The following is a 27,620-nucleotide window of genomic DNA, read 5'->3' on the forward strand; positions in this document are numbered from 1 at the left end:
GACCACAACAACAACAACAACAACAACATATATAACATGTGCAGTCCTCCAAGGAAGTACCACATACCAGAAACAAACAAGTCTTTCACTATACATCACATACTATTAACAACTTTTCATGTCGTAAGATTTGTATGTCAAGGCTTGAAATAAGTTCTTCAAAGTTCCCACACAGGTTCAAAATTTCTACAATACACAGATATGTAGACATATCTAGGTGAATATGGAACAACCCACTTAGACTAGTGTGTCAAATTTTGATCTTCCAACTGATATGTTAAATATTGAATCTTATACATCACAACAGTTTCTTTAATATCGTAGGCCATGTTTTTTTCTTCCTTCTTTTCCATTTTCACCACTTTTCTTCTGCAATAGTGTCTCTTTTTGTGAGAACAGCCTCATGTATCTTCCATATAAAATGACTGTGTCATATGAACATGTACTTTGTGAGCAAGATGACCACAATAAGGATCTGGTTTTGTAACCACTCCTTTTGCAGTCCTCACATTTCTTGCATTGTCAGCATCATGTATTTTGATGACAATGGAATGTGGAGGAAAACAATTTTCTTTGAAAGGGTTATGGGATCACTCCAGGGCTGCTTTAAGGCCCAAGCGACACAAGCCACTGCTTGGGGTGCCAAGCTGGAAGGGGCACCATAGATGTAGTAACACGGTTCACGTTTTCCGTCGCTCTTCAGAGTAGACCGAGAATTGTCTCATAGGCATGCCCGATGTGAACTGACTGGGCACGGCCCGTGCTGCCTGAGTTGTTGTTGTTGTTGTTGTTGTTATGCCGGCAGAGGTCGCATCCGAATTCTCGCGTGCCCTCTGGTGGACGGGACTCTACTTGCGGCAACTACCATCCGTGACGCGCCGTGCTGATGTGCGCCTCCCGCGATCTTTCTGGTGGCTACTGCAATAGACAACTGTAAAATTTCTATAGAAGAGATAACACAGTTGGCAGTGGTCGTTTCGGGTGCTAAGTCGCTGTTGTGGAAAATTGTTTTTTTTGAAACCAGCCCTGGATAACTCTACAGTTAACAATTTCCAAATTTCTTTTATCATTTTTATTCTACGACATTAGTCCAAGAGCTGCTTAAGAAAATTATAATAAAATAAAAATAGATAGCAGCAGCAAAAGAACATACACATACAGTTGGAACCTCGCATAGTGAGCATAATTCATTTCCGAATCTTTCTCATAGCGTGAAACACTTGTTAAGCGAAACAATTTATCCTATATAAATAAATGTAAAATAAGATAATGCATTCCATTCAGAAAAGGTACTAAAAGTTTTATCATATTTATGCCATGTATTCAAAGAAAATTATACATGCACTATTATGTAATTTATTATTCATAATACGTAACTAATTCTTTTTTTATTAGGAAGCTTGAGGAAGCAGGCAAGGAAACAAAAGAAAAATTTGTAGTAGGTATTAAAATCCAGGGAGAAGAAATAAAAACTTTGAGGTTCGCCGATGACATTGTAATTCTGTCAGAGACAGCAAAGGACTTGGAAGAGCAGTTGAACGGAATGGACAATGTCTTGAAAGGAGGAGGATATAAGATGAACATCAACAAAAGCAAAACGAGGATAATGGAATGTAGTCGAATTAAGTTGGGTGATGCTGAGGGAATTAGATTAGGAAATGAGACACTTAAAGTAGTAAAGGAGTTTTGCTATTTGGGGAGAAAAATAACTGATGATGGTAGAAGTAGAGATGATATAAAATGTAGACTGGCAATGGCAAGGAAAGCGTTTCTGAAGAAGAGAAATTTGTTATCATCGAGTATAGATTTAAGCATCAGGAAGTATTTTCTGAAAGTATTTGTATGGAGTGTATTGGAAGCTTTCGAAATGTGGTGCTACAGAAGAATGTTTAAGATTAGGTGGGTAGATCTCGTAACTAATGAGGAGGTATTGAATAGGATTGGGGAGAAGAGAAGTGTGTGGCACAACTTGACTAGAAGAAGGGATCGGTTGGTAGGACATGTCCTGAGGCATCAAGGGATCACAAATTTAGCATTAGAGGGCAGTGTGGAGGGTAAAAATCATAGAGGGAGACCAAGAGATGAATACACTAAGCAGATTCAGAAGGATGTAGGTTGCAGTAGGTACTGGGAGATGGAGCTTGCACAGGATAGATTAGCATGGAGAGCTGCACCAAACCAGTCTCAGGACTGAAAACAACAACAACAACAACAACAACAATGTCACCTCCACAACAGCAGCAAGCTACCTATAGTCATTTGTTGCTGCCGATGCTTTAACACTTGGCAAAAATGCGACACAGCATTATCGTCAAATAAATTTGTACCGACCATAGTCATTGCTTTATTGGGGTTATGATTTTCAGTGATGACGCAACCAATTCCCATTCTTTCAGCATTTCTCTTATTGCACTGGAAGATTGCTGCTTTACTGCTACTGCCGCCTCCTCCTCCTCCTCCTCCTCCTGCTCCTCCTCTTCCTGCTCCTCCTCTCCACAACTTCCTACTGTGAAAAACACTGCACCTCCATAAGCTCTTTGGTGGTCATTTGTTGGCTGTGATCTCCCACAAGCTCGTCAATCTCATTGTTATCCACTTCTAGTTCCATGCTCTTGGCCAAAGACAAAATCTTTCACTACTGGCTCCACAGATACTTACTGAAATGCCTCAGAGTCAAATTCAACAACGCAGTCCAGCCAAAGCTGCTTCCAAGCAGAAGTGGGAGTTCTCTTGGTAACTCCCTTTCCTCACCATATCTATCATCGCGATGCGGGCAACAATGTTGAAGTGAAATTTCCAAAACTCTCTGAGAGTGAGATTGGTAGCCTCAGTCAGCTCAAAAGTAATGCTCAAAAAATGCCTTAGTGAAGAGCTTCTTAACGTTAGAAGTAATCTGCTAATCCATAGGCTGGAGTAACGGAATGGTGTTGGGACGTAGAAATTGGATCTTGATGAATTGAAATTCTTCAAGGAAGTGGTCTTGTAGTCCAGGAGAATGGGCAGGAGCATTGTCCATAACAAGCAAGACATGGAGTGGCAGATTCATCTCAAGCAAATATACTTTTTTTTTTTTTTTTTTTTTTTTTTTTTTACCAAAGGACCAAATACTTCATTGATTCAAGATCGTGTGTCACTCAAACCTTGTCGCTGGACCTCCACATCACATTTAACCTGCTCTTCTGAACTTTACATTTCTTGAAGGCTCATGGAGTTTCTGAATGGTACACAAGCGGTGGTTTAATTTTCAAGTCGCCACCTGCATTGGCACGGAATAGCAGTATGCTATGGTCTTTCTTTGGCTTGTGACCAGTTATTGCATTCTCCTCTGTTATTATAAAGGTACACTTTGGCATCTTTTTCCAGAATACACACATCTCATCACAATTAAAAACCTGATGCAGCAGGTAACCCTCAGAAACTATGAGCATCTTGAAGTGGCTTATGAAGTTCTCTGCTACTTTTGTGTCGGAGCTTATTGCATGGCCATGTCACACAACACTGTGGATGCTGGTTCTTCTCCTAAACTTGTCAAACCACCCACGACTTCCCTCAAAGGCTTCTTCAGCCACTGATGATCCTGGCATCTTCTTAACAAGTTCGGCAGAAATCATTCTCGCCTTCTCACAAATGAAGTTCTCATTAATGGGTCACCTTGCAGTTGCTTTTCTTTTATACATATAAGGAGCAATCTTTTGACATCATCCAGAATACGAAACCGTTGTTTAGATACTCTTGTCACTCTCTTTGATGCACCTATCTCCTCAGTCTTGTCCTTGAGAATAATGCAAGTAGTTGATGTAGACCAATTGTGCGTGCTAAATCAGCAACGCTTTCGTCATGTTAGCATTTTTCAGTAATTTTACGTTTCATTTCTAAGGTCATTTTCTTTCTCATATGGTTGTCGTCTTGCGGCTTTTATCTTTGGAGACATTTTTAAGAAAGTTATTAAAATTTGCACACAGAAATCACTGTGTGAACACAAGTTTAGAAAAATTTGTGATAATAAGCTGCACTAAGATGGTAGCAGAAAGAGTGCTAAAGCCGGACTGCAGTACATACTAAAGACATTGTTCGTATGCTGCTGCTGACACTGAAAGGTGTTCATATTGTTGAACATTTCCCCCACTGTACACGAATGGCTGGCAATGTCACGCTAAATCATTGTCACTCGTTTTGTGTGATCATTGCTCATGAACCAAGTAATTTTTTACAATTGTTTTGCATGTTATGTGAATTGCGCTTTATGGGAGGTGCTTGTGAAGTGATGTTCCACTGTATTTACAAACCCAGGGTATAATTTTAATCAGGAAGTCATCTTTCAAATAAAATATAATGCATTGTAATATTTTGAACTGTTTCATACGTAGAATATGGCAACATTTTACCAAAAATTGCACATGAAATTTTTCAATTGAGGTGCCAACATTTTGTGGCTGCATCTTGGGCCATGAATTTTTTGACAAAACAAAAAAAAATTGCAGTTATTGTTGGTTTCTATGTCTTAAGTTTACTGCAATGAATTAAGAGTATTTTACACCAGGTGTGTTTTGCTTCGGTGTGTTTTGCTTTTATTTACAAAGTATCTTCTGTAGTCATTCTGGAAATATGGGTACATGATACTGGTTGTTTTTACATTTTGGTTTTTATATATTAAAAACTGTTCCTTTATGAAGCTGGTGTGCAATTTACTTGTGGTGTTTCAGCCTCTTGTTCACATATTCTGCAAATGACAGCTTTTCGTTCATTGTTAGCGAAGGCTGAGGTTGAGAAAAAGCTTGTACTCACATTTGTCAATTTTTCACTGGTTTTAAAAGTATTTTTTCTTATGTTACATTGGCATCTTTTCCACTTCACATCCCTTTAGAAATATAATTGCAGTTACCGTACATATATTCCTCATTCAGCACAGTGTTTATCTTAGTACATTTGTTTTTCTGGATAGTTGTGAGCATTGCCAACCTTTGACAGGAATTTGTATATATGTGTGTGTGGGGGGGGGGGGGGGAGGGTTGTTTCTTGTGCTGAGTGTGAAACACATGTAAGTGCAGTTCTGTTTCTAAAGTGAGGGGAAATGGAAATAACACCAGTGCTCAGAATGATCACACAAGATAGATTGTAACAGCTTCTGCAGCTGCAGAAAATGGCTGCACAAACAAACATAAAAAACAAATGTTTCTTACTTTGTCCTGAATTTTGTAAAATTCTCCTTCTGAATCTGTACACTGCAAGCCACCTTGCAGTTTTAGGCAAGAATATCTGACAGTGTGAAGTAAGTGCCCTCTTTTGGAATTGATGTGTTCTGTACCAAACAAACCTGTACACAGCAACACATCTAAATGATTCCATATACACGTAACATTCATCTAGTGTAATGTATGTATTCTGCTAGACTAGGCTCAGGAGTCAGAAAATGCAAGTAAATGTTTTTAATCTCTGAACTCCTTATTTAATATGTTTTCATTGGGAAATTGAAGACCTCATAAGGGATCTTAAAAATTTCACTGTAAAAACAAGTTACACCATAATTTAAAAGATTTCTTTTGTTCTCAGATATTAGGTAAGTAAATGAAAAATGGATTTTACTAGAAGACAGTTGCCCAACACATATGCATGTTGTCATAAACAGCAGTTGAGAAAAGGATATTCTTTTGTGACCATATGTTTTTAGAAACATAGCATATAAAGCAAGAAGTTATATTTTTTCCAATTGGAATTTCACTGCCTAGCTATTTTCGTGATTACCAAAATGACAATGCAAATACATAATGAAAACAGTGACAAAAATGTTGAGTTTAAAGCGTTAAAAAATTATAATGTATCTATTTACTGTTGTTTTAAATTAAGTATTAACACAATAAATACATTTAACATTGTAAACTGTGTTTTATTCCAGTCCAGTCCCCACCACAAATCATTAAACAACCGCCAACAGATGAGCTGCTATTTCAGGTAGCTCAACAACAAAATGAAAATAAGCCTTTCATCATAGAGTGTGAAGCTAAAGGTGAACCAGCACCTAAGTAAGTCTGCACATTGTACTTTTTCATCCACCCTTTAGCGTTAAACCTACCTGTAGCCATATTGTATGATAAAAGTATTTCACACAAGGTGAGTGACAATTTCATCCCTTGGTTGTAAATACCAACGTTCATAACTAATTCTAGGTGTATAGGGTATATCAAAAAGAATCACCCGATTTAAAAAATCATAACTATTATGTTATTTGAGATATTTGCGTGAACAATGTAGTGTTGGAAAGAGCAAACTCTCAAGTTTTACATAGTTCCCAATCGGCAGCAGCACTGTGTGCCCACTTCAGTTCCAGTAAAAATGGTGTCAGGACAACAGAAAACATTTTATGTTCTTCATTTTGTGCAGTGTGGGTCAGTAATAACTTTCAGCATGACTTTCGTACTAGGTATGGTGGGATCCTCCTACAGTACAGAGCATTAAACGATGGCATGAACAATTCTGAGAAACAGGTTGTTTGTGTAAAGGCAAATCACCGAACCATCCCCGAGTGTCTGATGCAGACGTTGAACGCATCTGACATAGTTTCACAAGGACTCTGCAGAAATCTGGTCGTCATGTAGCTTGTCACCTACAATGCCCCCCCGATGTCCGTCTGCATTGATGTTTACAGATCAAACCATACAAAATTCCGCTATTGCAAGCTCTTCATGAAGGTGACAAACAACAACGTGTGGAGTTCTGTAATTTCATTCTTGGCAAGATGGAGGATGATAGTTTTCTTCCGTGCTTAGTGTTTAGTGACCAGGCAACATTCCATTTAAAGGGAAAGGTGAACCGTCATAATATGTGATGATATGGGGTACGGAACAACCACGTGAAGTTGTACAACATGAGAGGGACTTTCCAAAATTTAATGCGTTTTGTGCAGTTTCAGGGGAAAAGGTGCGTGGTCCATTTTTCTTTGCCGACAACACATATCTGGATACACTTGAGAACCTTCTTTTCCCGCAATTCGAGACGGATTCAAACGACTTCATTTACTGACGGTTTGGGGCACCACCACACTGGCATGTGGAAGTGCAGGCATTTTTAAATCAAACGATTATTGAACGCTGGATTGGTCACACTGGACCAAATGATTCACCCCTACATTGCTGGCCTGCAAGGTCACCAGAGCTGACTGTGTGTGATTTTTTTGTGGGAGTTTACAAAAGACTCTGTTTATGTCCCTCTGTTACCAACAATGAATGAACTGAGACATCACATAACGGCAGCTGTGAAAGCTGTAGGCCCAACTATGAAGAGGTACGGGGGTGGGGGAGGATGAGGAGGGGGGGGGGGGGGGGGAAGAAACTTTGAGTTTCCCTTTCCTCAAAAAATCATTGTATATGTTTATTAGTTTCAGAAATATAGTCGTGCCAAATTGTATGATTCTTTTTGATACACCCCTGTATTGTCAAGTTTACATAGTTCATTTAACACTATTACTGTAGTACATGTATGTCAGTGATTACAAAATAATACTGATTTTCCAACAATTCTGTTGTTTCATGTGGTTTTTCTCTTTCACCACTCAGCATTTATAAGACAGTACATTCTCTCGATAGTGCTTTGCAAATTTATTTGCGTAAAACAGTATGAACAAGGTTTGTAGCATTGATGTGTGCCATTTGTGAGGAAATACAAATATAAAGTGAAGCCCCCAGAAGGGGAGGAGGAAGCAAAATGAAACTTCACAGGTTGAGAGGTTATGTGATGTTATTTGAATGCTTACAATATCGAGTTATATTTATAAAGAACTTGGCAGTATGAGCTTGCTTATCGCTATGATGATGCACCCCCTGACCTGGATGCATGCACTAATTCGGTTGGGAATGGTGCCATAAAAGCTTTTGTAACCTTTCCTGAGGTAGGCTGGCCCACAACTTTTGTAACTGGTCATTGATATCCTGGCTACAGGCAGTGAGATGGAGTTGATGACTGAGCTAACCCCACACACTCGGTCTGGGGATCTTGATGTCCGTGGGAATTCCTCAGTATCATGCAGACTGTAGTGAATTGGCAGGAGCCAATTCACAGGGTTTGGAGGAAGCCGAAAGGCACGTGTTTAAGCTCACGCAGGCTGGCGTGAGGTCTGGAAAATGACAAGGAATTATAGTAGCCAAAAATAGTACATAGCTTCTGGAATACTTAACTTTAATCCATAATTGTAGAACATCGCTCTTGATGATACAGAATTATAATAGCAATATAAACTGGGAATGGCGCCTTGCTAGGTCGTAGCAAATGACGTAGCTGAAGGCTATGCTAACTTCTCGGCAAATGAGAGCGTATTTGTCAGTGTAGCATTGCTAGCAAAGTCTGCTGTACAACTGGGGCGAGTGCTAGTACGTCTCTAGACCTGCCGTGTGGTGGCGCTCGGTCTGCTATCACTGACAGTGGCGACACGCGGGTCCGACGTATACTAATGGACCGCGGCCGATTTAAAGGCTACCACCAAGCAAGTATGGTGTCTGGCGGTGACACCACACAGACATTTCAGAGAGGCCGTGCCCTGAATGAAAAGGCATTGTCCTGTTGAAAAATAGCACCATCATACTGTCACAAGAGGGGTAGCACATGAGGATGCAGGATGTCTCTGACATACTGTTGCACTGACAGAGCTCTGTTGTTCTCTACCAGCTGTGCCCAAAAGTTGTGCCTGATTGCTCCCCACACTATGATACTGTGAGTAACACTGCTGTTTGTCTTCCAAACAGTAGAAGAAAATGACCTGTACTTAGGTCGCTACCATACTCCCAGATGTTGGTCATCCAAGGTAGAGCAGAACAGTGTTTCATCACTGAACACAATGTGATGCCATCCATTAGCAGTCACTGCTTCCTTGTCATGGCACCATTCCAAAGACAGCAGTTTGTGTTTTTGTGTTAACTGTAGCTTCTGCATGGGATAATAGTAGCCTCCACACAGTTGCTGGTTTCCTACCAATGACGTGGGATGCTACAGAATGTTGCGAGGAGGCCAGTACTTGTTTTTGTTACAAAGGTGAAGGGGTTACAATGTGCTTGTTCCACAATATGGTACTCCTCCCTTGTAGCTAACTGGAACTTTGACAGGGAGTATGCCTGCTCTCATATTTCCATTCAGGCCAACACTAAACCACTGTCACATCCAAGTGTCCCACAACTGTGAATACTGCACGATTCTACTAGCCAGCCAAATGGAGACCCACAATAAAACTGCTTTCAAATTCTGCCAGGTGCTGATAACACTGTCTCGCTTGAGTACACAGTGTCTGCTTGTCTTTCAGTGGTCACTAAATATCTGACATAATCCACACCCATTATGTAACCAGGCCTGATAACAGCACTCTGGTTGCCATTCTATCACAGAGTTTTGCAACTCTTAAATAATTTACATACCTGCCAGTGGTGTGAGTTGGTGTGTATGTGCGTATGCATGTGCCAAGTTACATAAAAATTGACATTATCTTCTGAGAGCCTTACTTTCTTTGTCATGGAGTGCACATTGGTTTTCATAAACAGTAATATATAGAAGAGTTTTATCTACACGAGTCTGGAAACTGTACATTGTTCCTAGAAAAAAATTGTTTTGAGTACTGTAAAAATAAGTTACGTAGTCTTGGGGCAACAACGTTTTGCAACGAAACTGAATTATCCACCTTACACAGACATAGAAAATACATTAAGATTGCAAGTTTATTTGCAGTTTTTTCATGAAGTATTTTTAGAGATAAGTTACTCTGAAAGTATCGACCAGTAAATTGCATAATCCATTTGGTGAATGATATATACTAAGAAACTGGCAAGACAGTTTTCTCATTATTTAATTGAAATTAAAATACTATTTATGTGATGATCAACACTTTATAGGTATCGATGGATCAAGAATGGAAAACATTTCAACTGGCAGGCTTATGATAATAGAATCTCACAGCAGCCTGGAAGGGGCACCCTGGTTATAACATCACCCAGAGATGAAGATCTAGGTATGTGTGTTGTGTATGTACTTGTTAAATTGGCTACATTAACATGGCTGTCAGGAATGTGTTGCTTAGTATTTTGATATTTTCGTCAAAGTAGAATATGTCTTCAGTGATGACCAAAACAAAGTTTTCATATGATACTGGAAGTCACATAACTACCTCATGTGATCAACATCTGTTCCAAATAATATTTATCAAGAAACAAAGTAGCAAGCATTGTCACAATTATCAGAGAAAAGGCTTTCAGAAGAAACCTCAGTTATACCAAGGTTAATACATATTCTCTCTCCAGAAAATAATGGAGAATTTGTGCCAGTAAGGTAGGTAAATTTGATTGATGTGCAGACGATGTGTCCCTACATGAACAAAGCTTTTTGTTCCCTTTTGCAGTTAATTCTGTTATTTCTGCATGAGAAAAAACCTGTAGTAGTTTCCTATGCAAACATTCTACATGTATTAATTTTTGTATCTTCTGTGTTAATAACATCTGTACAAGTTACATGTCATTTTACTTACTTTTGTGACATGCAGTGGACACTGATGGTGACCAAAGAAGCCAAAAGCTGGTTCATGACCAAATAAATATAATTTTTTAGTACATTAGGAGGTGTGAAGATGATTTAAATTTATGGTGTGTTGGCTATAAGTCAAATTGTAAAATTATAATTGCAGAGTCATTACTATATATGTTTTATCTCGTCTCATCTGAATACAGGTCAGTATCAGTGCTTCGCTGAGAATGAATGGGGCACAGCTACATCAAACTCAGTTTTTGTGCGGAAAGCAGAGCTTAATTCTTTTAAAGGCATGGCAGCAATTTCTGTTACTGCGCAGGAGGGAGACCCTTTTAAACTCACCTGCCATCCTCCTGATGGATGGCCAAAACCAAATGTATATTGGCTGATACAGGTGTGTTTGCATTCTAGAAATTTTTTATACAACATACTTAAGTCGTACAAATACGTATTTTTAATGAAAATGACACAAGTTGGATGCTTATGATCCAGTGTGTAATTTTGCAATAATTTTGTTTTAATGGACCAAAACTGTGATAATCTTTCTACATATGTTTGCCATAATGTATTTCTCAATTACTTCTTGTTTGTGCTTACGATTTTCAGGCATTGATAATTTTACTTGTATTATTCCTAATCTTTCTCCTTTTGCTGCCACGATAATTTAAAATGGGCTCTTTCTCGCTGTGTATTTGTTATTTTCTGTTCTCCATTATTTGAGGAAACGCTTGTTATTTCAAAAACTGCTGAGCTCCTTATGCCAGTTTTGGTTCTGTCAGCTTACTTCTACCATTGTGTGGTCTGCATTGATTTTTATCATTCTCCATTTCAGATTTTTATGTGTATTATAATGTTGTTGTTGTTGTTGTGGTCTTCAGTCCTGAGACTGGTTTGATGCAGCTCTCCATGCTACTCTATCCTGTGCAAGCTTCTTCATCTCCCAGTACCTACTGCAACCTACATCCTTCTGAATCTGCTTAGTGTATGCATCTCTTGGTCTCCCCCTACGATTTTTACCCTCCACACTGCCCTCCAATACTAAATTGGTGATCCCTTGATGCCTCAGAACAAGTCCTACCAACCGATCCCTTCTTCTGGTCAAGTTGTGCCACAAACTCCTCTTCTCCCCAATCCTATTCAGTACCTCCTCATTAGTTATGTGATCTACCCATCTAATCTTCAGCATTCTTCTGTAGCACCACATTTCGAAAGCTTCTATTCTCTTCTTGTCCAAACTATTTATCGTCCATGTTTCACTTCCATACATGGCTACACTCCATACAAATACTTTCAGAAACGACTTCCTGACACTTAAATCTATACTCGATAACAAATTTCTTTCCTTCAGAAACGCTTTCCTTTCCATTGCCAGTCTACATTTTATATCATCTCTACTTCTACCATCATCAGTTATTTTTCTCCCCAAATAGCAAAACTCCTTTACTACTTTAAGTGTCTCATTTCCTAATCTAATACCCTCAACATCACCTGACTTAATTCGACTACATTCCATTATCCTCGTTTTGCTTTTGTTGATGATCATCTTATATCCTCCCTTCAAGACACCATCCATTCCGTTCAACTGCTCTTCCAAGTCCTTTGCTGTCTCTGACAGAATTACAATGTCATCGGCGAACCTCAAAGTTTTTACTTCTACTACATGAATTTTAATACCTACTCCGAATTTTTCTTTTGTTTCCTTTACTGCTTGCTCAATATACAGATTGAATAACATCGGGGAGAGGCTACGACCCTGTCTTACTCCCTTCCCAACCACTGCTTCCCTTTCATGCCCCTCGACTCTTATAACTGCCATCTGGTTTCTGTACAAATTGTAAATAGCCTTTCGCTCCCTGTATTTTACCCCTGCCACCTTTAGAATTTGAAAGAGAGTATTCCAGTCAACATTGTCAAAAGCTTTCTCTAAGTCTACAAATGCTAGAAACGTAGGTTTGCCTTTTCTTAATCTTTCTTCTAAGATAAGTCGTAAGGTCAGTATTGCCTCACGTGTTCCAGTATTTCTACGGAATCCAAACTGATCTTCCCCGAGATCGCCTTCTACTAGTTTTTCCATTCGTCTGTAAAGAATTCGTGTTAGTATTTTGCAGCTATGGCTTATTAAACTGATTGTTCGGTAATTCTCACATCTGTCAACACCTGCTTTCTTTGGGATTGGAATTATTATATTCTTCTTGAAGTCTGAGGGTATTTCACCTGTTTCATACATCTTGCTCACCAGATGGTAGAGTTTTGTCAGGACTGGCTCTCCCAAGGCCGTCAGTAGTTCCAATGGAATGTTGTCTACTCCGGGGGCCTTGTTTCGACTCAGGTCTTTCAGTGCTCTGTCAAACTCTTCACGCAGTATCTTATCTCCCATTTCATCTTCATCTCCATCCTCTTCCATTTCCATAATATTGTCCTCAAGTACATCGCCCTTGTATAGACCCTCTATATACTCCTTCCACCTTTCTGCTTTCCCTTTTTTGCTTAGAACTGGGTTTCCATCTGAGCTCTTGATATTCATACAAGTGGTTCTCTTAACTCTAAAGGTCTCTTTAATTTTCCTGGAGGCAGTATCTATCTTACCCCTAGTGAGATAAGCCTCTACATCCTTACATTTGTCCTCTAGCCATCCCTGCTTAGCCATTTTGCACTTCCTGTTGATCTCATTTTTGAGACTTTTGTATTCCTTTTTGCCTGCTTCATTTACTGCATTTTTATATTTTCTCCTTTCATCAATTAAATTCAATATTTCTTCTGTTACCCAAGGATTTCTACTAGCCCTCGTCTTTTTACCTACTTGATCCTCTGCTGCCTTCACTACTTTATCCCTCAAAGCTACCCATTCTTCTTCCACTGTATTTCTTTCCCCCATTCCTGTCAATTGTTCCCTTATGCTGTCCCTGAAACTCTGTACAACCTCTGGTTCTTTCAGTTTATCCAGGTCCCATCTCCTTAAATTCCCACCTTTTTGTACTTTCTTCAGTTTTAATCTACAGTTCATAACCAATAGATTGTGGTCAGAATCCACATCTGCCTCTGGAAATGTCTTACAATTTAAAACCTGGTTCCTATATCTCTCTCTTAGCATTATATAATCTGACACCTTTTAGTATCTCCAGGGTTCTTCCATGTATACAACCTTCTATCATGATTCTTAAACCAAGTGTTAGCTATGATTAAGTTGTGCTCTGTGCAAAATTCTACCAGGCGGCTTCCTCTTTCATTTCTTAGCCCCAATCCATATTCACCTACTACGTTTCCTTCTCTCCCTTTTCCTACACTCGAATTCCAGTCACCCATGACAATTAAATTTTCGTCTCCCTTCACTATCTGAATAATTTCTTTTATTTCATCATACATTTCTTCAATTTCTTCGTCATCTGCAGAGCTAGTTGGCATATAAACTTGTACTACTGTAGTAGGTGTGGGCTTCGTATCTATCTTGGCCACAATAATGCGTTCACTAAGCTGTTTGTAGTAGCTTACCCGCGTTCCTATTTTCCTATTCATTATTAAAGCTACTCCTGCATTACCCCTATTTGACTTTGTGTTTATAACCCTGTAGTCACCTGACCAGAAGTCTTGTTCCTCCTGCCACCGAACTTCACTAATTCCCACTATATCTAACTTTAACCTATCCATTTCCCTTTTCATATTTTCTAACCTACCTGCCCGATTATTATAATAACTGAAATTTTTAAGGTAATAGGTCCTACAATTTGAAATAAGTAACTGCAATAATGGAAATTCCAGGTAGGAATGTCAACAATGTAGAAAAAGATAGATTGCTACTTACCGTAAAGATGACATTTCATGCTGCAGACAGGCACTATTAGAAGGCAGTGACATGTACCTTTTGGCCAAAGCCTTTGTTAGTAAAGAGAGGACACACACACACACACACACACACACACACACACACACGAGCAAGCAAGCAAGCAAGCATACATGCACACCTTACGCATGCATGACCGCCAACTCCATCATCTCAGGCCTTAATGCAGCGTCATGTAAGACGCAAGCAGCAATCTGGAATGGGAGGGGTAGGGAAAGGGATAGTGATAGTGATAGTAGTAGTAGTGTACGGGTGGGGGGAGAGACAAATGCTGTCCGATAAGAGTGCGTAGGGACTAGACTCAACAGGTGCAGCAACAGGAAGTTGTGAGGCAGGGAGGTGGGGAAAAAAGGAACAAAAAAAGGAGAGGAACGGGGAGAGATGGGCGGATACAGTGACGGAGGGCTACAAATAAACAGGATGGGAGATGAGAATGGGGAGGAGAAGATAGGACATAGGAGGTGGAAACTGTTGGGTGGAGGGTATGGGGACAGTATGTTACATTATTATCACAGGTTGAGGCCAGGATAATTACGGGAGTGGAGAATGTGTTGTAAGGATAACTCCCATCCGTGCAGCTCAGAAAAGCTGGTGATGGAGCGAAGGATCCAGATGGCTTGGGTAGTGAAGCAGCCATTGAAATCAAGCGTGTTAGTTCAGTTGCATGTTGTCCCACAGGATGGTCTACTGTGCTCTTGGCCACAGTTTAGCGGTGGCTGTTCATCCTGATGGACAGCTGGGTGCTAGTCATACCAACGTAAAAAGCTGTGCAATGATTGCAGCAGAGCTGGTAAATGACATGGCTGCTGTAAAAGGTGGCTCGGCCCCTTATGGGGTAGGATGAACCAGTGATAGGACTGGAATAGGAAGTGCCGGGTGGGTGGATTGAGCAGGATTTGCACCTGGGTCTTGCAGAGGAATATAATGCTTGTGGCAAGGGATTTCTGATTGGAGTGGCATAGGGATGGACTAGGATGTTGTGGAGGTTGGGTGGGTGATGGAATGCCACTTTAGGAGAGGTGGGAAGTATCTCAGATAGGATGTCCCTCATTTCAGGGCATGATGATGGGTAACCAAATCCATGGTGAAGGATGTGGTTCAGTTGTTCCAGTCCGGAGTGGTACTGGGTGCCGAAGGGGTACTCCTTTGTGGCTAATTTATGGGGGTGGTGGGAGGCTTGCGGTAGTGAGGGCAAATGGCACAGGAGATCTGTTTGTGGACTAAGTCTGGGAGATAGTTCCTGTCTGGAAGGCCTTGGTGAGACACTCGGCATATTGAGCAAGGGAGTTTTTGTCACTGTAGATATACCGTCCCCAGATACCCAGGCTATAAGAGAGGGAGTTTTTTGGTGAAAGGGATGACAGCTGTCAAAATGTGGATACAGTTGGTGGGTTTAATGTGGACACAGGTGTGGATGGAGCCATCAGAGAAGAGAATGTAAACATCTAGGAAGGTGGCATGCTGGATTGAGGAGGACCAAGTGAAGCAGATGGGAGAGAAGTTGTTGAGGTTGTCAAGGAACGAAGACAGACAATAGAAATTATAAGTATCCTCCCAAGTAAAATGTGTGAGGTAAGTTACTGAGCAATTTCTTTCTTCCAAAATTTCTTGCTCACTCAACAGACAACATCTATTTGTAGCAGAATTACAGCAGAATGCGAATCCTAACTAGGACAAACATGAAATTATGTCAATGCGATCATATTGAGTCAGCCATTCATGACAGCAGCTGTTACTTTCGCTAATATTTCTTTTGAAATAATTGTAGAAATTGACAACAGAAGGCAGCACCGGTTAAGGTGTAGGTCACGAGATCTTTGTACATTGTTCTCATACAAAATGAGCCCAGTTTTCAAGTGATAGGTGGTTGGCGCATCGAGAAAATTGTGTCATGATCTGTACTTGGGCAATGTCTTTTTAACATAAAGTTGCAGCCCGGCTTGCTCTCCAAAGTGATAACATGAAATCAAAATTTAAAACTTCACATTTCCTTCACTAGCCTCTGTTGCCACACCATACTGTTCAACTGACTGAATAGAAGCCTTAAATCCATTTAGTGATTTTATATAGGACCAGAATTTTCTCGGGTTCTCTAAAAGATATTTGATAAGGTATGACGCTTGTAGTAGTTATATTGATCTTTTTACATAAGTGTGAATCTCTACTAACTTTTGCCTTTGTCATTTGTACCTTCTGTTTTGAACAGAGTGCAACAGTCTTGTTTCCTCAGCATCTTTTGAATTTCTGTCTGTAATCCACTTGCTCGGCGCGTAGTTCGCCAGAATGTGATTTACAATCCCTTTAAAGTCACCCATAATTCCTCTACATCCATTATAGTGGAACTAAATCATATCCATTCATTGGTTAAGCGGGATGCTAACAACTGCCTACCTGCTCTCTCTAGTAAACATACTCACCTAGCCTTCTTGTTTGCATTATTAACTTTGGTAAACAGTGCCACTGTTAAATATTTATCACTAATCCATTTGTCTTTATTGACATTGTCGATAAGGTAAGGCCTGTGTAGCTACAAGTTCTAAAATATTTTCATAGTATGTGGGCTCTCAAACTAGATGCCCAAGACATCTTTTAGGAACACGTGTCCAAAAGTACTTACCAACACAGCCTGTCTGTACCCACTGCATTGAATCCATAGAGATACCAGTTAATAGTTAAAGTTGTCTCAATCTACACTCCTGGAAATTGAAATAAGAACACCGTGAATTCATTGTCCCAGGAAGGGGAAACTATTGACACATTCCTGGGGTCAGATACATCACATGATCACACTGACAGAACCACAGGCACATAGACACAGGCAACAGAGCATGCACAATGTCGGCACTAGTACAGTGTATATCCACCTTTCGCAGCAATGCAGGCTGCTATTCTCCTATGGAGACGATCGTAGAGATGCTGGATGTAGTCCTGTGGAACGGCTTGCCATGCCATTTCCACCTGGCGCCTCAGTTGGACCAGCGTTCGTGCTGGACGTGCAGACCGCGTGAGACGACGCTTCATCCAGTTCCAAACATGCTCAATGGGGGACAGATCCGGAGATCTTGCTGGCCAGGGTAGTTGACTTACACCTTCTAGAGCACGTTGGGTGGCACGGGATACATGCGGACGTGCATTGTCCTGTTGGAACAGCAAGATCCCTTGCCGGTCTAGGAATGGTAGAACGATGGGTTCGATGACGGTTTGGATGTACCGTGCACTATTCAGTGTCCCCTCGACGATTACCAGTGGTGTACGGCCAGTGTAGGAGGTCGCTCCCCACACCATGATGCCGGGTGTTGGCCCTGTGTGCCTCGGTCGTATGCAGTCCTGATTGTGGCGCTCACCTGCTCGGCGCCAAACACGCATACGACCATCATTGGCACCAAGGCAGAAGCGACTCTCATCGCTGAAGACGACACGTCTCCATTTGTCCCTCCATTCACGCCTGTCGCGACACCACTGGAGGCGGGCTGCACGATGTTGGGGCATGAACGGAAGACGGCCTAACGGTGTGCGGGACCGTAGCCCAGCTTCATGGAGACTGTTGCGAATGATCCTCGCCGATACCCCAGGAGCAACAGTGTCCCTAATTTGCTGGGAAGTGGCGGTGCGGTCCCCTACGGCACTGCGTAGGATCCTACGGTCTTGGCGTGCATCCGTGCGTCGCTGCGGTCCGGTCCCAGGTCGACGGGCAGGTGCACCTTCCGCCGACCACTGGCGACAACATCGATGTACTGTGGAGAACTCACGCCCCACGTGTTGAGCAATTCGGCGGTACGTCCACCCGGCCTCCCGCATGCACACTATACGCCCTCGTTCAAAGTCCGTCAACTGCACATACGGTTCACGTCCACGCTGTCGCGGCATGCTACCAGTGTTAAAGACTGCGATGGAGCTCCGTATGCCACGGCAAACTGGCTGACACTGACGGCGGCGGTGCACAAATGATGCGCAGCTAGCACCATTCGACGGCCAACACCGCGGTTCCTGGTGTGTCCGCTGTGCCGTGCGTGTGATCATTGCTTGTACAGCCCTGTCGCAGTGTCCGGAGCAAGTATGGTGGGTCTGACACACCGGTGTCAATGTGTTCTTTTTTCCATTTCCAGGAGTGTAATATTGCTTGATCTGGGTATTGCTGCACTACTGAGTGTAGATTTCCTTTGAATGACTCTGAAACTGTCATGGTGGAATTGGATGGCCAGTAAAACTATCCAGTAATTAACTTAATTTCAGCTAGACCTGTTGTACATGTCCAGGTAACTCCACAGTCACACTCATATTTTTGCCACTACAGTGAACACTCCCTCTCCTACGGCCTCTCGTCTTTTTCTCTGACATAATTCAGTGACACACTAAATATTTCAGAGATTTCTACTTTGAGTTTTAGCCAGCCCTCAATCCCAAAATAATTTGAGTGTGACAAATTTCCTAAAGGGCAGTAAATTTGGGAACATTGTTACAAATACTTCAGCAATTTAGTGACAAAATTTTGACTGATTTCACTATGTGCTTGTCGACTGGAGAGTGTTCATCAAAATACCTCAAATTAGTGCTTAGTCTGTAAAAAAAAAAAAAGAAACCATGTCCACTCCACAAGTACTCTGCCATCTGAGTAGCTGCTTCCTTTGTGTAGTGGACCCTATCCTGTCAGGAGGGGTCCTACACCCAGTAAAGCAGATCCAGAGAACTGCAACCAAGACCGCCACAGATTCAGCGAAGCCTTTGGTTGGGACACTACACTCGGCTCCAAATGCCACAACTTGTAGACAGTTGCACGCTGTATGCTCAATAGCTGCACAATTGGGATGAGACCCCTCCAGCAGACATACTAAGTGCACTTGGGATTTCTCTTCTGTCCTGAATGTTATTTACTTAAGGAGCTCCATAATCCACCTAAAGTTGAAGTGCCAAATAACTAGCAAATCCCTCCTCCTGTTTACCTGCTTGGACCGTGCTGAAGGAATGGCCACTTGCCCCTCAGAGGGTGAATAAGTGAGGCCAGACAGCCAACCTCCACATTGACCCTCGGCCTCGAGTGATGCAAACATGTTACCACCCACCACTCTCCCTGCTGTGAGGGCAGATGCACCGTGTTGGTACATTGGAAGGTGCCCCAGCAGCAGTTACTGTGAGCAAAACAAGTGACATCTGAGATGATCCGTGCAGTGTGAAAAATTCTCCGCTGTTGCTACACCCCAAGGGAGCACTCTGAAGATGGCTGACTGTAGCCAAAAGCACCTTCAGCTGTTGAAGAAGTGTAACAAGTCGTCCTGCATCCTCACGCAGCAGGCACATATCCTATCCATCCCAGCGCAACTAATTTAAAAATTAAACCATAAAAGCATACAGAGAAACCTAAATAAGCAATTTGTTGTCCTCCTGATATGTCATCAATGTAGACTGATGCCTTATTGAGCTGTGCAGCTGGCCGTTCAAAAGAAGTTAAAACTGTGTTACAGACGGATTGAATCTACATTTTACAGTTACAAAAATGCAAGATTACACCTGTTAAATAGAAAAACACACATGGAATTTAAGACTTAAACTACGGAGCAAAATCAGAAAAAGCTAAATAAGGAACTTGCTACTCTGCTGGAGTGTAATGGGCAACAGCTGAAACCTGCACGGTTTTAAAGTGTCCTGGCTGACTACATTATGCCAGTTCTGCAATTCCAGATGGAGTAAGGGGTTGTGTTTTATGTAGAGGGTAAGAGAAGAGGAGTGGGAGGCAGCATTGGGAAAGAGTGACTGACACTTGGGAGGGAGAAGCAGAGGGTGCACAAGATAGGAATGTGACATTGACTTCTTCTGGCCATGGGCACAGGGGGCTGTGCACATCACACAGTGCATATGGAGTGGATTGGAAGAGGGAAATATAATACAGGAAGGAGGAGACTGCGGAGAGAATGGTATGAATAAAGGAAGAATTAAATTAAGCTCGTGGGGCAGGGCTGGAAGTAGGTGTGAGGCAAGCGATAACAGAGATAGTGGCCTGGAGGATTATGGGATTGAAAGATGTGCCCATGAAATATGTGAAATGTTATGTGTAAAAACAATGTAGTCAGGTCTTCCAGTCTCCATTTGTCAGCAATTTTAATCTGCTTTGGGATAGCAGTTATATCAGTTCTGCTGCATCACTCATTTGTGCAGGTCTTTTTTTACTTTTCCTTTGCAAATACCTGCCTGGTGATGGGTTAACAGTTTTTGGTTATTATGTGGGTGTTTATTGATACACTTATGTTTTTGAGATGTGTTTAATATATAAAACAACAATAAAGATAAAAATGATGTGTGAGGTGCATGATGTAGCATTTTTAATTAGTTTCTTCTGAAAATTCATGTAAATTCTTTGTGGCATGTGATGGCAGGTAAAAAGTCTGACCTGAATAGAAATGGGTTTGTTTGGACTTGCATTTGCAGTCAAATAATTATTAATGACATGTAACTTTTCTTTTTTCCTTTAGTATAATGATGGAGGTATTAAAAGCATCAATAACTCCCGTATGACTCTTGACCCAGAAGGAAACCTGTGGTTTTCAAATGTGACACGTCAGGATGCAAGTGATGACTTCATGTATGCTTGTGCTGCAACATCATTTTTCAGGTGAGTTTTCTTCAAAATGATTGTCAGTATGCTGTTCAAAGCATGGACCATTTACTGTCAGCAAACAAATGGACTTGGTTTCTGACTGAGCCAACTGAAGTGTGATTTGAGTGGTAACTGACTTGATGACATGACCAAGTACAGCTATGTTCAAGTCTAATGTTGTTCGTTCTGTTTCACTCTATCAATAGGAAACCAGTGGTGGAAAATGTCTTCAGGGACAGGCTTCACTGTATGTTGTTCATGTCATTAACAGCATGGAGAGATGTATATAATTCAATGTGGAAGCACTAGATAAATTGACAGTGTGAAAGGTACAGTAGCAGGACAATTATGCTGAGGATAGAGTAATTTGTAAATGTGTACCCAAGAAAAAGAAGCAAATGCTCGCAGCAAGTATTGTTAGTTCTGTGAGAAAGGCAGCATGTTCTGCTATACTAAGAAAATTTGATGTAATACTACGAAAACAAAAAGAGATTTTGTCAAACAGAAATGCCATCAAAAAATAAGCAAGAAAATAATAGAAAAATTTTTCTGTTTTAAGAATTTGGTTTTAAGACAACAGACTAAAAGAGTGATCACAGGTGAAGTACAAGTTGCAGTGAAGAAGGCATGCTACATCAAGAGTTCCAGAAAAATATCGAACAACTGAATTTATGGGGCAATACATATGTTTAGACAAGGATGAGTTAACCCCATCAAACAGTTAATAACTGCTAGGTGTGCGCATTGATGAAGAAAATGTGCCAGTCAACTTCTGATTGATATTAGACTTTTATCGCAGGGCAGTGTTCCATTGTAAGAGTGTTGTGCCATCTTGCACACACATGCACAGTGTAGAACAGTGCAAAATGGAGCAGAATGTTTGTATGAGCACAGTGTAGTTCCATTGTGCGCATGAATATCAGTGGAAATGGAAAACACAACTCTGAAAGTAGCAAGTTTGATTTTAAAGTTGTTTATCGTTAGTAAAGGGAGAAAATGTAGGTGTCATTAATGAGTGACTCCAATGCTGGAAGATCGAAAGGTGTATGATGGAAACAACCTTTTTAAGTGACTCAAGTCTGTTTAATGATCAGAGGGATATCAGTGATAAAATTCCCTGGTGACTGCTATACTCTGTGAAAATGAGGAAGATGTACAGGACATAATGAATGAAATGAACAGCCTACTTAGCACAGAATAGGGATTGAGAGTAAACTGAAGAAAATGACAGCAACAAGGAGTAGCAGACATGAGATTAATGGAAAACCATCAAAACTGGGGACCACGAAGTCGACGAATGAAGGAACTAGCACAATAACATAGGACAGGCGAAGCAAGGAGGACATAAAAAGCAGACCAAGCCAAAGAAGGCATTCCTGGCCAGAAGCAGCCTACTAGTATCAAACATAAGCATTAATTTAGACAATGTGGATGTAAGTTTGGAGGACAACCTTGTATGGAAGTGAATCATGCACTGTGGAAAACTGGAAAAGAAGAGAATCGAAGAATCTGTGCAGGAAGTGTCACTGCTTGTTTCTCTATGCAGACTGTGTTCCAAAAATAAACAACTAGAGAAAGAAGCGGCAACACTTTTTGCAGGACCTGGCTGTCATTTAGCAGGATGAGGGTTGGGCACGAATGTCGCAATTGTGACTGAGTTTTGCGATTGATGGGGCTGGTAAATGCGGTGCCACACTGGGCACTCTGTGGAGTTCAGCCCTTGTGACATCAGCGTGATTTGTAAGATAAAGGAAGCACTTCATAGCATTCTCTTCTCAACTATTATTGAGATCTGGTGGACAATAGTCGACTCCACTTGAACTATCAACACAACTGGTACTGCTAAGGGTAATCTATGATTCTCACATTGCTGGCAGTGGGTTATACATAACGCTGGTTACTACTTTTAAGAACAGTTCAACTTTGAAACTTGTATTTGTTTTGTATAAGTTGTAATAGTTGCTACTATTAAAGTTATGACCCTCGTACATTGATATAGCTGGTAATGTAATTGTTTGTACAAAAATTTTACTTTCTGCCAAAATAGGGCTAGATTCTTTGGGTTTTTTTTAATTAATGAACATCACCCCATCTCTTCAGTGAAAGGGAGAACACTAAAAGTCGGCTACATTCCTTCTTTGTGTATCCGTAGGAACATTTATGCTTAATTTTGTACCCAAAAGGATACATCAGCTTAATTAGTCAAATGTTAATTGTATCTGAAAGGAACAACTTAACCATAGAAATATATTAATCAGTTTTAAGTGATGAAAAGTAGTAGTAGTAGAAGTTTTATATTCAGTTCATAATTAAATGATTATGTGTAATGGTTAATTTAACTTTGGTGTACCATCCGAGATATCTTCACACACTCCTGGGGGGCGGTTATGTGTATTCCATTTGTATACCACTGCTGTAGTTCAACTAATGAAAGTACTACAGTCTGTTTTCACTCGGAAGATTGACTGGGTAGTTCAGTCAGGTAAAACACTAAATAATAGTTTCATTTGAAACAATGAATACGTGATTTATCTGACAGAAAAATACAGACTAGTTTCTCTTGAAAAGAAAGAATGAATGAATAAATCAATCAATATTTATCAATAAGCAAAACTAAAACTGCCTGTGTCAACAGTTTTCATTCAGTTGGTTCCAGAAACTGGTTTCTCACAAAAGCCGTCATTAAGCTGAATAAAATACCACTGTGTCTTACTAGGTGTTGTCTGCTAGTAGATGATGTGACTTTGCCTTTCAGTGATTTGGAGACTTGACTCACATTTTCTACTCTAGAATAACCACCACGTAATGTGCAATCATAACTCTGTAACAAATCATTTACACTTTGTGTATAAAGAGGTTGGTTAGTTTACGAGGCTGTTCCACTACATATAATGTATAAAGAGTGTTTCTTTTTAAGCTAAAGTGAAAGTAAGTGTTGAGAAGTACATTACTTTCTATTACGGTTTTGGCAGCAATCAAGGGTCACCTGTATTTGTTGTTAAAAAGCTTTCCTTAACTTTTGATGCCTTTTTACGTTGGCTGTATTATCCTTCCATCATCTCAGTTTATGAAAACCACATGTAAAGCTAGAACCTATTGAAAATTTCTTTTTTCTTGGCTGTTGAGCATCTTTGTTGCCACAATAATTGTTTTGTACCACACAGAAAATGGAAGATATTGTCTGACATTGTGTAACTTTTGTTCAAGAATTCAATGTGGTTCACTTTTTTCTTTTTTAGGAATGAATACAAATTAGGAAATCGTGTCATGCTGAATGTGGAACTGACGGGCTCTTCAGCTGCCCAGAACAGGCACCAACCAGTGAAGCAGTATGTGACAAGAAAGAATGAGGTGGCTTTCAGAGGAAAGAAAGTTGAAATGTATTGTATATTTGGTGGAACGTAAGTATTGCAGCAGTATATACTTCTAAGCTTGTTTCATACAGTTTTTGTTCATTACAGAATTGGATGTGGTGCCAAGTGTACAGGCTCGTGTGAAATTGTAGTACTTATACTCCAGTGGAAAATACACACAGAAGTTAGAAAATGTGCAAGGTTTCTGACCCAGTGGCTCCTCCTGGCAAAGGAGTAGAAGAAGAAAGGAAGAAGGAAAAGGACTGGCGAGGTTTAGGAAATGGTAGAGCTACAGAAAAGTTGCCTAGAAACCCAGATCAGGGGTTCATACCCCCTCCCGTCCCTCCTGACCAGAAGGAGCCACTGGCTCAAAAACATTGAACATTTCCTTATCTTTTAACTGTGTTTCTCCTGCTGACGCTATCTATCCAATTATATTTTCAAAAATTTATTATTTTCGTTGATATATTAGTACCTACACTCTGTATGGCGAGAAATGATTTCTGACATCTGGCAGTGTTGTTGCCAGACCTCAGTTACAAAGTGCAAAAGGCCGCCATCAGTACTGAGTACAAGCCATAATGGCCTGGGTCTACAGCAAAACTTAAGGAGGTGCCATACAGATATAAAACATAAACAAAATTGCATTATGTGGTTAGCTGCTTTTAATGCATGAAGCAGTTCCACAGGCTCACTTCAACTACCAGAGGTCTCTGGGCCTATGGGCTATAGAGAATTCATTATTGCTGTCAGATATGTAAACCGGCACTTGGTGATCTCAAAACAAAATCTGGGGAGAGAAATGCACAAGACATAAACAGCATATGTTGAGAAACAGCAGTGGTCACAATATGGACTTTCTGCATGTCAGTGGAGGATAATGCCACTTTGACCCTTATTTCGTGCTCATTGTTACAGTTGTCTGCTCTCTTAGTACTCGCTGATACTTGCTGGTTAAGATTCTCAGTACCTCAGAGCTGTTTTTATACAATATTGCAAAACACTTTTAGCATTTCATTTTTATTACCCCTTAAATGTCCAACTTATATTTATTTATTTAATTTTTTAAAATAAAGGTGTAAAGTAAAGACTTTTGTATATTTTTTCTTCTCCAGATTTAGTGTCTAAGAAATAAGGTACATTTTTTCCTCAGAGTCAATAGTTTTGGAAGTGCCTTGTTGGTAGTTTCTTTCATTGTTGTTGTCTTTTAGTTGATTTTCCAACTTTTCCTATACTTCACTTCATTTTTATGTTTTCAGGCCTCTGCCCCAAATAGTCTGGAGTAAAGATGGCAGACCCATCCAGCCGTCAGACAGAATAACACAAGGCAATTATGGAAAGAGCTTAGTAATAAAACATGTAAATTACAATGATTCAGGTGCATACACCTGTGAGGCTAGTAATGGTGTTGGTGATGCCCAGTCATATTCCATAAATCTACAAGTTATGGGTGAGTTTACAATCACACTTATTGAATTTCTGTTTTGCAGAATGTCGTAAATACTAAAGCATCATATAGCTTTAAATATTCATGTGTTATTCTCTGGAATATTTCTGTATTGTGCAACTTGTTAGAGTACTAGAATAACTGCACTGTCTGAAGTAGCATTAAATTTCTCTCATAGTAAATGTATTCCAAAAATTATTAAGTCAGGCAGTTGCCATGTTCCACCATAAAAGGACTTCATTTGCTCTAAATTGACTAAACATCGTAATTCGTGGAAGGTCTAGGCGTAGTATGTATGATTCTGCTCTGAACATACAACTTTTGAGCAACATTTCGTGTAATTTGTTGAAATTATAATTTTTTTACAAGTACATTTATGCAGCCATTGTATTCATTGTAATGTGCCTGTTCTTCACAGCTGCACCATATTTCACTGTTGAGCCTGAAATTATCAATGCAGCGGAAGATGAAACTGTAACTTTCCGATGTGAAGCCGAAGGTGTTCCTGATCCCCAGATTAAGTGGATCCACAATGGGCGACCAATCAGTGAGGCACCACCAAATCCACGCCGTAAAGTCACCACAAATAGCATAACTATTGAGAGGCTTTCAAAAAAGGACACTGGCAACTATGGATGCAACGCTACCAATAGTCATGGCTATGTGTACAAAGATGTGTATGTTAATGTGTTAGGTATGTACTTTATTTTATTGGGTAGAGTTGTCTAAAACTATTCACAACACATACTATATTGCAATTGATTGTGTTTGTATAATTACAAATGTGTTGTGCGTCATGAGTTAGATTTCTCTTGCCATACATTATAGTACCTGAGGAATTTTTATCATTGAAAGTAGCACATAATTTCATAGCTGTTTCTGGACTTGACAAAATATTTTTTCTAATGTCATGTTTGTTATTTACATAGGACAGATTGTTATAAAATTATATAGGCTTACATTCACACCACCTTTCAATTGTGTAAGCCTTTTAAAATCGAGAAATGAGTAATATGCCTTGAGAAAATTATTTGGAACATTAATATTCCATGTTACCCATTAGAAAATTTCGTTTCTTCCATTTTTCAAGTATATGTTGTGCAGTTTAATGTGATAGAATAATGAAGAGAGAAGTACGTGATTACTTTTACAGTTTGTCTGTAATGTTGTTGTTGTTGTTGTTGTTGTGGTCTTCAGTCCTGAGACTGGTTTGATGCAGCTTTCCATGCTACTCTATCCTGTGCAAGCTTCTTCATCTCCCAGTACCTACTGCAACCTACATCCTTCTGAATCTGCTTAGTGTATTCATCTCTTGGTCTCCCTCTACGATTTTTACCCTCCACGCTGCCCTCCAATGCTAAATTTGTGATCCCTTGATGCCTCAAAACATGTCCTACCAACCGATCCCTTCTTCTAGTAAAGTTGTGCCACAAACTTCTCTTCTCCCCAATCCTATTCAATACCTCCTCATTAGTTACATGATCTACCCACCTTATCTTCAGCATTGTTCTGTAGCACCACATTTCGAAAGCTTCTATTCTCTTCTTGTCCACACTAGTTACCGTCCATGTTTCACTTCCATACATGGCTACACTCCATACAAATACTTTCAGAAACGACTTCCTGACACTTAAATCTATACTCGATGTTAACAAATTTCTCTTCTTCAGAAACGATTTCCTTGCCATTGCCAGTCTACATTTTATATCCTCTCTACTTCGACCATCATCAGTTATTTTACTCCCTAAATAGCAAAACTCATTTACTACTTTAAGTGTCTCATTTCCTAATCTAATCCCCCTCAGCATCACCCGATTTAATTTGACTACATTCCATTGTCCTCGTTTTGCTTTTGTTGATGTTCATCTTATATCCTCCTTTCAAGACACTGTCCATTCC

General features: G+C 40.3%; 1 protein-coding gene across 5 annotated transcripts in view; it reads left to right on the forward strand.

The window, feature by feature from the left end:
- Positions 1–27,620, forward strand: part of LOC126263354 (neuroglian-like) — an 80,533-nt gene that overhangs the window by 17,026 nt on the left and 35,887 nt on the right. For all 5 annotated transcript variants that reach the window (XR_007546870.1, XR_007546872.1, XR_007546871.1 and 2 more), the window contains exons 3-9: positions 5,894–6,020; positions 9,867–9,982; positions 10,695–10,888; positions 20,797–20,936; positions 24,161–24,322; positions 25,534–25,724; positions 26,140–26,415. Coding sequence is in view for 2 of the 5 variants with exons in the window: in XM_049960442.1 (XP_049816399.1) it covers positions 5,894–6,020; positions 9,867–9,982; positions 10,695–10,888; positions 20,797–20,936; positions 24,161–24,322; positions 25,534–25,724; positions 26,140–26,415 (1,206 nt within the window). In the remaining 3 variants the exon portion in view is untranslated. The remainder of the gene's footprint in view (positions 1–5,893; positions 6,021–9,866; positions 9,983–10,694; positions 10,889–20,796; positions 20,937–24,160; positions 24,323–25,533; positions 25,725–26,139; positions 26,416–27,620) is intronic.

This window comes from Schistocerca nitens, chromosome 6 (assembly GCF_023898315.1).
Source record: "Schistocerca nitens isolate TAMUIC-IGC-003100 chromosome 6, iqSchNite1.1, whole genome shotgun sequence".
Taxonomy (NCBI): Eukaryota; Metazoa; Arthropoda; class Insecta; order Orthoptera; family Acrididae; genus Schistocerca; species Schistocerca nitens.